Raw genomic sequence first — 11947 nt, forward strand, 5'->3', positions numbered from 1 at the left:
GTCAATCCAATTTATAACTTATCCTGACTGAGATCTGCATAGACTAGACCCTACCAAACTTAATACCGATCATCACAGATCTACTAAGACTTCACCCATTTACCCGAATTGACACCCCTAGACCCTAGTTCTCACTTCTTACTCCAGATTTTCATTTTGCAGCAAAGCATTTGAAGGAGTACTTGGCATTTTGGCAGCCCTTCTCCTCAGTCCTCCCCAAAAAAGTCCCCGATTAATACGCATCCTCCCCGCACCCACCTTTTATTCACCGCCATGAAACTAACCTTCTTCCTCCTCCCTTCCTTTATATTCTGATTTCGCACCACCAATCCCAATCCCAAACCCTAAATTTTCATTTCCCCCAATTTTATACTCTTTTACATTTTTAATCTTGTTTTTTAATTGGGTTTTTCGTTCTTAATTACCCCTTTTCTTGAACACTCTATACGCCACTGTTTCTATCTCGGCGAACCAATTTCGCGACGAACGAGGTTGATCGGTATAAGATTTGTTCACTTTTGATTGAAGTTCGAGTCTTTCTTCGATTAATCAAAGCATAGAATCAATTCTTTTATCAGAAAAGAAGAAGGGAATCTAGGGTTTTTGTGTTAGTTGATTAAGCGATTCGGATTCTGATTTTTAGGGTTTTCAATTTTAAATCAAAGAATATTAAGCTCGAAAATGGTGGAAATAATCGTCGGGTCGCCAAATGATTGATTGAAACCTTTAAAGAGGGTGGGTTTTGATTTGTATGGAAACTCGTAGCCGGAAGCGGGCGGAGGCGTCCCCATCAGCCCCTTCTTCATCTTCTGCAGGTCCCACAACTCGCGCAGCGAAACGAACCCGTCTTTCTTCTTCTTCCTCTTCCACAACCGCTGCTACCCCGGCTACTCGCTCTCGAACTCGCTCTAACATAAGTGTGTCTCCTGCAACGATGGATGAGTCATCCTCTCGTGGTGGCCGAAGAGGCAGAAACCATCATGGCGCTGATAAGGACAACGATAAGGGGAAAGAGAAGGAGCATGAAGTTGAGAAAGAGAGAGAAAACGAATTAGGAGGACTGGACGTTTTTGACGATGATGATGATGATAATGACAATGATGATAGTGAAGGAGGTGGCGGTGTTGGTCTTTTACACCAGAATCTAACCTCTGCTAGCAGTGCCCTCCAGGGGTTGCTTCGAAAGCTAGGTGCTGGGCTCGATGATTTGCTCCCTTCGTCAGCTATGGGTTCGGCCTCCTCTTCGTCCCACCAGAGTGGAAGGCTCAAGAAGATACTTTCTGGATTAAGAGCTGATGGTGAGGATGGGAAGCAAGTCGAAGCTTTGACTCAGTTGTGTGAGTTGCTGTCAATTGGGACTGAGGATTCACTTAGTACGTTTTCCGTGGATTCGTTTGTTCCTGTGCTTGTGGGGTTGCTTAATTACGAGAGTAATCCTGATATTATGCTTCTTGCTGCGAGGGCGATTACTCATTTGGTCGATGTCTTGCCTTCTTCTTGTGCTGCTGTTGTTCATTATGGCGCGGTTAATTGTTTCTGTGCTAGGCTGTTGACAATTGAATATATGGACTTGGCTGAGCAGGTATTTCACACTTATATTCTGATGTACAGCTTGTATGCGATGTAGTTGAATAAAAATTTGAACCTAAGGGGGATCCAGGATTTGTGAATTTGGGACTAATTGCATCATCTTTAATAATTTAACTCCGAACTAGCTTTTTAAGGACAGAATTATAAGTATAAATCATAATATACATACTAGTGCTTTTATGTTTTTAGATTTCACTATTTCAGGGTTTTAATTTTTGGAAGAATATAGTGTAACATTACTGTTGACAATTACCTAATCTGACAGCAGTTTGGCAACAACTGCACGAGTGAGATACGGAGAACAAGACTTTAGCAGTGTTCAATCACTCCTATTTTTAGTGGATATTGTCTATTTCGTTATTGTAGATAACAATAATGCACATTTGTTCTGATATTAGTGGAAGCGGAAAACAATGCATCATATGTATGAAATACCCAAGTGATTTAGATTTTAGGTTTCACTAGAAATATAGAAAGTAGTCTTACCTTTGTGGTGAGAGAGCCTGAGGAGGAAGAAGGAGAAAGGGTCATAGGTGCAGGGTCGGCTTCTTTTCCTCCTAATCGTTCATATCTTGAGTCTTTTTTAGAAAAAAATGTAGTTTAACCTTATAAAATAATTGAAGCTCAAAGTTTCAAATATTTTGTGGGTACACCACCTTGCTTCCTCACTGGACTTATTAAATTTATTGAATAAATGGTTGGACTATGTTTGATTTGCGTGTGTTAATTTTTGGAATGGGATAGTCGCTGCAAGCACTAAAGAAGATATCTCAAGAGCATCCAACTGCGTGCTTGCGAGCTGGTGCGCTAATGGCAGTGCTTTCTTATCTCGATTTCTTTTCAACTGGAGTTCAGGTAACTTTGTGTACCTTTATCTATTGTTTCTGGGTGTTGTGGATGATATATGCTTTTTCTTGTGCTTTTCCCTATCCATAATGTACGCGCTGTCTGATTTCAGCGAGTGGCATTAGCTACTGCTGCAAATATGTGCAAGAAGCTCTCTTCGGATGCTGCCGATTTTGTTATGGAAGCTGTTCCTCATTTAACGAATCTCCTTCAGTACCATGATGCAAAGGTTGGACTACAAGATCATGAATTTTGGCTTCTTAAGCATTTGACATGGAGTAATTATAAGCCATTGTGGTTATCGTAGAATTACGTTTTTACATGTTTGGGTTTTATGGATTTTCAGGTTTTAGAGCATGCTTCTGTTTGCCTTACTCGGATTGTTGAGGCCTTCGCATCATCTGCTGACAAACTTGACGAGCTTTGCAATCATGGGCTTGTTACCCAGGTCGCTTCACTTATTTCAACCAGTAATTCTGGTGGGGGTCAGGCCTCCCTCAGCACGCCTACTTACACAGTGAGTGCAGGAACTTCTGTCGTGTTTCTGTCGTGTAAGATGTATTCTTTAATATGCTTGTAATATGATTTTGGTTATTTCTATAGGGCTTGGTCCGACTTCTTGCTACATGTGCAAGCGGGTCTACTGTGGGAGCGAAGACACTGCTGCTTCTAGGTGTAAGTGGCATTCTCAAAGATATTTTGGCCGGATCAGGACTTGTGGGAAATATGTCTGTATCCCCTGCTCTTAGCCGGCCACCAGAACAGGTATGCTTATTATTACAGTCTGGTTTCTTCAGGATAGTAAAGAGAAGTAGAAAACTCTTGATGAAGGTTTTCCACTCAGTGCCGAGGATGTGTTAGTTAGAGTATTTTAAAGATTTTGGAAAATATTTAAGGAGGCTGATGCCCCTTGTTTAGAGTTACATTTGTTTGTTGAGTATTTAGAGATTGTTGAAGTTATCACTCTTTGCCAGCTGGCTTGTCAAAGTAATGCGTGTAAAAGAAAAAATCTTGTTTTTTTTTCCTGTTAATTCTGCTGTTAGTTTTAATCTAAAATTGGTAATAGTTGGCTCAGAATTTTTTTAGGTTCAAATTCCAGCGAAATAGGAGTATTTGTCCGTTCCTGGTAAGTTCTTAAAAAAAGAAGTATGTGTGAAAGAGGTTAAGGTGCAAACAGGGGAATATGATGAGATCTGAGACTTTAACCTTGTGAATATGATGAGATCTGACACTTCAACCTTGTGAATAAGATATATAGATACATAATATGCATCAAATGCATGTAGTGTTTGAAACAGACTGATTGCTCCTTGGCTCTAGAGTTGTCTTTTACTCGATTTGATGTAACTGTATTTGAAACTTGTCCTATTACGTGAAAACCATCTGTATCATTTTGATGCTTTACGCTTTATATATATAGACACTTGTAGAATCCTGGAATCATAGTCTCACAAGTCCTTGTGGATAGACACTATAGAGAAAAGATCTTTTTCCCATTTACGTTGGTGGACAGGCCCCCCTCTCTGCTTTTAGCTGGGTTGTTTCGTTGGTTTGTGGGTTGTTGGCTAGATCTGGTGGAAGTCTGCAGTCCCACTAATACCATTGTGTGATTGTTTATTACTCTGTCTTAGAATCCAATATTAGGATTATTAGTCTCAAGTTCTTAGTTGAGCTATTTTTTGAGGGATTTTGGTTTGTGATGCCGTGATAGCTTGATCAACTGTCGGAGGACTTCGGACCGAAAATGATGGATATACTAATTGTAGTATTGTGATGTTCACATAGTTTAGCAGACGTGCAATTGCAGTGGTTTGTGATGTGTTGTTATTTTGTTAAGAAAACTCCATGTCGTGTCCTGGTGGGGTGTCCACTACTGGCCGTGTGACTGCTTTGCCATTCCTTGGCCATTTCTTCTGGATGTTGGGAAGTAAAGCTATGATGAGTTACTGATTAGGTGACCTCTAGCAGAGGTTGTGTGCATGATTCTAGTTCTATTTTCTGGTTTCTTAGAATGGAATATGGTTGAAGTGCTAGTGAGTTAGCATAATATGTCATTGCTCTTTTTGTTGTGCATATTGTTAAATGCCTTACCCTTTTGTGTCTAAATTTTATATTTGCACTTCTGTTCCTATCAGATATTTGAGATTGTGAACCTTGCAAATGAGCTGCTTCCTCCACTTCCGCAAGGAACCATTTCCCTTCCAGCTAGCTCTAACTTATTTGTTAGAGGTCCCCTTTTTAAGAAGTCGCCTATGAGCAGTTCTGGCAAGCAAGATGATAATGGAAACGTTCAAGATGTGTCAGCAAGAGAAAAACTCCTGAATGATCAGCCAGAGCTTCTGCAGCAATTTGGAATTGACCTTCTTCCGGTCTTAATACAGGTTTGAGTTGCTTAATTCTTGTTTAGTTTCAAGTTGATATGTTAAGTTCAGTAGCATTAATTCCTGATTATCTTCTTCTACACAGATTCATGGATCAAGTGTGAATGGTCCTGTCCGTCACAAATGCCTTTCAGTGATTGGTAAACTAATGTTTTTCAGCAATGCGGATATGATTTCATCTCTGAATAACACAACAAATATATCAAGGTGCTTGTCAGTTTGCTTAGATTTCAATTTTTATTATACCTACCGTCTGCTGGTTAGTCTTCTGATTGAACTCACTCTTGGTTAATTTCCTCCCCCCCCTCCCCCCCTCCCCCCCTAGTTTCCTTTCTGGTGTTTTAGCTTGGAAGGATCCACAAGTATTGGTCCCGGCACTACAAATTGCAGAGATACTGATGGAAAAACTCCCTGAGACGTTCTCCAAGATGTTTGTGAGAGAAGGTGTGGTTCATGCTGTGGATTCGCTCATAGCTTCTCCATCAAACTCTGTTTCAGCTCACACTGCTACCCCTGAAAAAGATACTGAGTCAACATTGGGTCCATCTGCACGAGCGAGACGTTTAAGGCGTCGAAGTGGAAACCATCAACAAGATGCGGAAGAGTTGAAGAATTCAGTTTCAGTTGGTGGTTCACCTCCTACCTCTGTTGAAGTTCCAACTGCCAGTTCCAATCTTCGCACAACTGTCAGTGGTTGTGCGAAGTCTTTTAAGGACAAATACTTCCCTTCTGATCCTGGGACTGTTGATGTTGGTATATCTGATGACCTCTTGCATCTGAAGAATCTATGTGCAAAGTTGAATGCTGGTGTTGAGGAGCAGAAGTCTAAAGTGAAAGGAAAATCTAAGACTGCTGGTGCTTACGTTGCAGAATTCGTAACTGGCAAAGAGGAGAGCTTGGTTGGAATAGTGTCTGAGATGCTAGGGGAACTAAGCAAAGGGGATGGTGTTTCTACATTTGAATTCATTGGCAGTGGAGTTGTTGCTGCCTTACTGAACTACTTTTCCTGTGGTTACTTTAACAAGGAAAGAATTTTGGAGGTGAATCTTCCTAAGCTTAGACAACAGGCACTCAAAAGATACAAATTGTTTATCTCCATTGCCCTTCCTAATGAAGGGAATGTAGTCCCTATGACTATTTTAGTCCAAAAGCTTCAGAATGCTTTGTCTTCGCTGGAAAGGTTTCCAGTAGTATTAAGTCATTCAGCTAGGTCATCAGGTGGCAGTGCACGGCTGTCATCAGGTTTAAGTGCATTATCTCAACCATTCAAGTTGCGTCTATGTAGAGCTGCAGGAGAGAAGTCTCTTCGTGATTATTCTAATACTGTTGTACTTATCGATCCATTAGCAAGTTTAGCAGCTGTTGAGGACTTCCTTTGGCCCCGAGTTCAACGAACTGAGTCTGGGCAGAAGGCTTCAACTTCTGTGGGAAATTCTGAGTCAGGGCCATTACCTACAGGTGCTGGTGCTTCATCACCAGCTGCCTCCACCCCTGCTACTAGCACTCGTCGCCAGTCAACCAGAGCAAGATCAGGTGTTAATATAGGAGACACTTCCAGAAAAGATGCATCTCAGGAAAAAAATAATAGCTCTTCCAAGGGGAAGGGTAAAGCTATACTAAAGCCAGGAACAGAGGAAATAAAAGGTCCTCAAACAAGGAATGCCGCTCGTAGAAGAGCTGTTTCAGATAAAGATGCTCAACTAAAATCACCCACTGAAGAATCTAGTTCTGAGGTTTGTTCTTTGTTAATTTGTGCATGGTTATTGTGTAATTAATGCATATCTATTACACTGAAACTCCATATGAGCGGTTAATTGTGCTGGCGCTCGGCCGTAACTATCACAAATCTTCATGATCCACTGTTTTGTTAGTTGGCGTGCAACTTTTGATAGTCTTACTGCCTTAAATTAGTGGCACTCGTAGAAACTTTTTATATTTGTTCTAAATTGAAGCCTCCTTGTTAAGCATTTAATAGCACATTTATATACTTCGCAGTTCGCACTACTTAGACTTTAGAAGAGTTCATTCTGTTCAATCTCTTTCTTTGGATAACTAGTAAGTAATAGCATTGCATAGCTCTCCACATTCTTAACAGTGAATTGCTCCTCTTCATTGGTACTTGCAGGATGAAGATTTGGAGATGTCTCCTGTCGACATCGATGATGCATTGGTGATTGAAGATGATGACATCTCTGATGATGAAGATGATGATCAAGATGATGTAAGAACAAATTGGTTATTCTTTGGTTATTTTCCACCTAGCAAGAAGTTGCTTAGATATTTTCTGCTACACCCATTTTGATTATATATTTGGTGGCCTTCTTCCTTCTTGACACTACTTTGATATTTAGCATAAATGCCTATTTGGCTATGTTTTGTACCCATAACCAATGGACAGAGTTACCTGAAAGTGAAGAGTTATATAAGAACCGGAGGTTATTGGAGTGAAGTGTTGTTGAGAATGCTAGTTCTCTGTTTCGGGTCACTCAATGTCAATTCAGCTTGCTTAATTTGTTTCTTTGAACTTTTGTTGCCAGGTACTGGGAGATGATTCTCTTCCTGCTTGCATGGCGGACAAAGTGCATGATGTAAAGTTGAGTGATTCTGCTGAAGACAGTGCTGCTGCCCCTGCCACTAGTGATAGTCAGAACAATCCCGCTTCAGGCTCCAGTAGTAGAGCTGCCACTGTAAGGGGGTCAGATTCTACAGATTTTCGAAGTGGGAGTTCATTTGGTTCAAGGGGTGCAATGTCATTTGCTGCTGCTGCCATGGCTGGGCTTGCTTCTAACGGCAGGGGAATTAGGGGAGGCAGAGATCGCCATGGTCGTCCTCTTGGCAGTTCCGGTGACCCTCCTAAGTTGGTTTTCTCTGCTGGTGGCAAGCAACTTAATCCGAATTTGACAATCTACCAGGCTATCCAGCGTCAGCTTGTGACTGATGAAGAGGAAGATGAGAGGTACAATGGTAGTGATCTTGTTACCAGTGATGGTAGCAGGCTATGGAGTGATATTTACACTGTCACTTACCAAAGGACAGATAGCCAGATTGAGAAGTCCCATGGGGCTGTGAATTCTGCCTCTCCATCAAAGTCTACTAAATCTGGTTCGAGTTCAAATGCTGTTGCTGCCTCACACCGGTCACCTCTGGACAGCATCTTGCAAGGGGAACTTCCCTGTGATATGGAGAAAAATAATCCAACATATAATATTTTATCATTGCTACGTGTACTTGAAGGTTTGAATCAACTTGCACCCCGTTTGAGGGTTCAAACAGCTTCTGATAAATTCTCGGAAGGGATGATTTCAAGTTTAAATGAGTTAAGTATTTCTGGAGCTAGGGTTCTTACTTCAGAATTTGTCAACAGCAAGCTCACCCCCAAATTAGCTCGACAGATACAAGATGCACTTGCACTATGCAGTGGTAGTCTGCCGTCCTGGTGCTACCAGCTGACAAAAGCATGTCCATTTTTGTTTCCTTTCGAAACTCGCAGGCAGTTTTTCTATTCAACTGCCTTTGGATTGTCTAGGGCCTTGTATCGTTTGCAGCAGCAACAGGGTGAGGGTCAGGGGTCTAATGAAAGAGAAGTTCGAGTTGGGAGGTTACAACGTCAGAAGGTTCGTGTATCAAGAAATCGCATTTTAGATTCGGCAGCGAAAGTAATGGAAATGTATTCCAGCCAAAAGGCTGTCCTTGAAGTTGAGTATTTTGGTGAGGTTGGGACAGGATTAGGTCCGACATTGGAGTTCTACACACTTCTGAGTCATGACTTGCAGAAAGTGGATTTGGGAATGTGGAGGACAAATTGTTCATTTGACAAGTCATCTATGGACATTGACAGTGATGATCAGAGCAAAAAAGGGAAATCTGAAGATGCCTCAGTATTGTTATCGGGGGGTAATGCAAATCTTGTTCAATCTCCTCTTGGATTGTTTCCTCGACCATGGCCGCCAAGTGCTGATGCTTTAGAGGGTACCCATTTTAGCAAAGTCATTGAACATTTTCGACTGCTCGGACGAGTAATGGCTAAAGCTCTTCAGGATGGAAGGCTCTTGGATCTGCCATTATCTACACCATTTTACAAACTTGTGCTCGGGCAGGTAACCAAGTGATTTTCAGTTTTCATTAACTTTTTTAAGGGGGTTCTCTCCAGTGCACCCCATCCCTGCTACTGTGTTTACTCTCAAGCATTTTGTTTTCCCAAAAAAATAAAAATAAATAAGATACAAGTATAAATTCGATCTTTTCCTTGTACCCATTTTCAGTTACTGTTTGTTTGTTATTTCCGATTCTTTTTACCATTTTCTAAGTTCCCTCACTGCACATATGTTAACTTGGTTCATTTGTATTGTAGGAGCTTGATTTGCATGATATCCTTTCATTTGATCCGGAGATTGGGAAAACGTTACGAGAATTACATGCCTTAGTTTGCAGAAAGCAGTATTTAGAATCAATAGGTGGTGATCATCCAGATGTAATAGCGGAGTTGTGCTTTCGTGGAACTCCAATTGAGGATTTATGTTTGGATTTCACACTTCCTGGATATCCAGATTACGTCTTGAGACAAGGGGATGAAAATGTGCAGTTCTTTGAATCCCTTTTTCATGCTAATTTTTGGCTACAAGTGTCCAGCCATTCTAAGTTTTTCTGTGGGCTTATTGCAGGTGGACATCAATAATTTGGAGGAATACATATCAATGGTGGTGGATGCCACAGTTAAGACTGGAGTTATGAGACAAATTGAAGCTTTTAGAGCAGGATTTAGCCAGGTTAGGATCTGTCTTCCTTTGTTTATTTTCTGTTTGTTTGTTGTTGTATGTAAGGAGTCTCTGTTTTGATAATAACCGTACTATTCAAGGTGTGTACTCGGTTTATGTGTTAGTTGATTGTCTTAAATGTTCTTTAGACCTTTTAAAACCTTTTAAGTTGGTAATCATTTCGGAAAATGCGGTGAGTTGTGAATTACTCTCTGATGAATGTAACATGGCTGGGCTGTTGTCTCATCGTCGTAGTTTGATGGCTTTTTCTATCAATCTTAGGTTAGATCGTTAGATGTTTCCTCTGAAATTAGCTTGAAAATTGATTTAACCAGATTAATGACTCTGACCTTCTGTCTTGCACGCAGTACTCTAGTACTAGCTTGTGCCGTTATGCTGTAACCTGGCTAATGGATATCATGTAGCATGTCCAATAGATAGGGATGTTTGTTATGGTTGCAGTGCTTAAAATGAGTTGGTGCTTGTTAATTGCTACTAACTGTGTTTAAGTTATGTTGCTGAAGCTCCTGTTGTGAGTTACTTGTAGTTGTGACCAAGTGAGCTAGTGTATGAAGGGCTGGGTTGTTATTGGTTGAGTGTCAATTGGACCACTTCAATGCATTTAGGATACTGCTTGTTTTCTGGCTTCACGTAACTAATTTTCATGTGCTTGTGATCAGGTTTTCGACGTGACATCTTTACAGATATTTTCTCCAGACGAGCTTGATTGCTTGCTGTGTGGCCGTAGAGAGTTGTGGAAGGTAAAGCTGCTTTCTGTTTGTTAACTTGAGGATTTTCTTTTACATTTGGGCTGATAATTGTCATATATCTTATACAGCCTGATATGCTTGTTGATCACATTAAATTTGATCATGGATACACGGCCAAAAGCCCTGCAATCGTTAATGTACGTTTCTTTCCCTGAATAAACTCCTAACAACTTAAGTTTATATACTTTCTATTTAGCTGAATCATTTACTTATTTTCAGTTACTTGAGATTATGGGTGAGTTCACACCAGAACAGCAACGCGCTTTTTGTCAATTTGTCACTGGTGCCCCACGTCTTCCACCAGGTGGTTTGGCTGTTCTAAACCCCAAATTGACTATTGTGAGAAAGGTAATGATGCATTAATGTTGAACTCTGATATATTTCAATACCATCTGAAGTCATTATCTGTCTTATCCAAGAAAATCACGTGAACTAATTAATTGCCCGTCTTATCACAGCATTCTTCAACTGCCACCACCGCTTCAAATGGAACAGGGCCTTCAGAAACTGCTGATGATGATTTGCCAAGTGTGATGACCTGTGCTAATTACCTGAAGCTTCCTCCTTACTCGACAAAGGTACGTACCTTACTATATATGAAATATTTATATCCAGATATATTATGTAAGGTTCTTTATCTGGAGAGAAAATTAATACCGGAATTCATGTATTGCTGAGCAGGAGGTTATGTTGAAGAAGTTGCTTTATGCTATCAACGAAGGACAAGGTTCATTTGATTTGTCATGATTCATCATTAAGGGGTTGTCCAGTTATCCAACAAATGAGGTTTGTGTACTCAACATTATGGTTTCGGGATAAAGACATTCTTGCTTGGGCTCATTTTGATTGTATCTCGTGCCTTATGACTCGGTGGCATATAGGAAGTTTTAGCTTTGGTTTTGGAGAATTTTGGGGTCCGTTTAGGTATTTGAAACATGTTTTAAGGTCCGCCGTACATTTTGTATATAAAAACCTTCTACAAACCTCACTCAGATTCAGGTGGTCATCCAAGTTTCTTGCTATTTTCCAGTCGTTTTAGCATCGCATCTGCATTTTAGTAGTAATAAATATCTACTCAATTTCAGTTGCCAAGGAAAGTGTTTATGGTGACTGTTCTTGGAGCGGCGGCTTTTGGATGGGAATGTGTTGAGCTCTTTTGTTATTGCCTTGCCTCTCAGGCATGTATATATTAGTTTACGTGCTTATGATTTTCTGGAAACTATTTAATGTACTCCAAACAACGAGAATAGAAAATAATTTCTTCTTAATCATCTCTTATAGTTATTCTTATGAACTGCTAGTGGATGATTTATATTTTTTTAATGCCGCACCCTTGTAAATTTTGTGATACTGGAAAATTGATTGCTAATCCATGTAATTTGCCTATTAGCTATATGCCTTATGATACATTTTAAAAGAAAAACAAGCTGCCTGCAAATATTTGATATGAATTACTCTCTACTTGTGTTTGTTACAATCTGAAAATAATCGAATACCTTGTAAAAAAGTATTTAGTGAATACTATTATTTTAAGAGTAATGTTACGTTTAAAATGCAAAAAAGAAAGATTGTGGAGTAACTTTTATGACAAACATTATATTTTGAG

General features: G+C 40.2%; 1 protein-coding gene across 1 annotated transcript; it reads left to right on the forward strand.

Annotated features, from left to right (window-relative positions):
- The first annotated feature begins 147 nt into the window (after positions 1-147).
- On the forward strand, positions 148-11730 carry LOC110799925 (E3 ubiquitin-protein ligase UPL3). Its single transcript, XM_022005201.2, has 18 exons — positions 148-1582; positions 2335-2445; positions 2549-2665; positions 2783-2953; positions 3040-3201; positions 4572-4817; positions 4903-5024; positions 5143-6550; positions 6943-7038; positions 7355-8914; positions 9169-9393; positions 9479-9583; positions 10252-10332; positions 10410-10478; positions 10561-10689; positions 10800-10919; positions 11023-11127; positions 11427-11730. Exons 1-17 carry the CDS (start codon positions 752-754, stop codon positions 11086-11088), a joined length of 5619 nt encoding a protein of 1872 aa, XP_021860893.1. The 5' UTR covers positions 148-751; the 3' UTR covers positions 11089-11127; positions 11427-11730.
- The last annotated feature ends 217 nt before the right edge of the window (positions 11731-11947 follow it).

Source organism: Spinacia oleracea, chromosome 4 (genome assembly GCF_020520425.1).
Source record: "Spinacia oleracea cultivar Varoflay chromosome 4, BTI_SOV_V1, whole genome shotgun sequence".
Classification (NCBI taxonomy): domain Eukaryota; kingdom Viridiplantae; phylum Streptophyta; class Magnoliopsida; order Caryophyllales; family Amaranthaceae; genus Spinacia; species Spinacia oleracea.

Excerpts from the sequence above, each read along its gene's own strand:
- LOC110799925 (XM_022005201.2), top strand. The coding sequence starts at position 752 with ATGGAAACTCGTAGCCGGAAGCGGGCGGAGGCGTCCCCATCAGCCCCT. Across the intron at positions 10,479-10,560 it reads AAAGCCCTGCAATCGTTAAT|TTACTTGAGATTATGGGTGA; the intron begins GTACGTTTCTTT and ends ACTTATTTTCAG. Across the intron at positions 10,920-11,022 it reads TTCCTCCTTACTCGACAAAG|GAGGTTATGTTGAAGAAGTT; the intron begins GTACGTACCTTA and ends ATTGCTGAGCAG.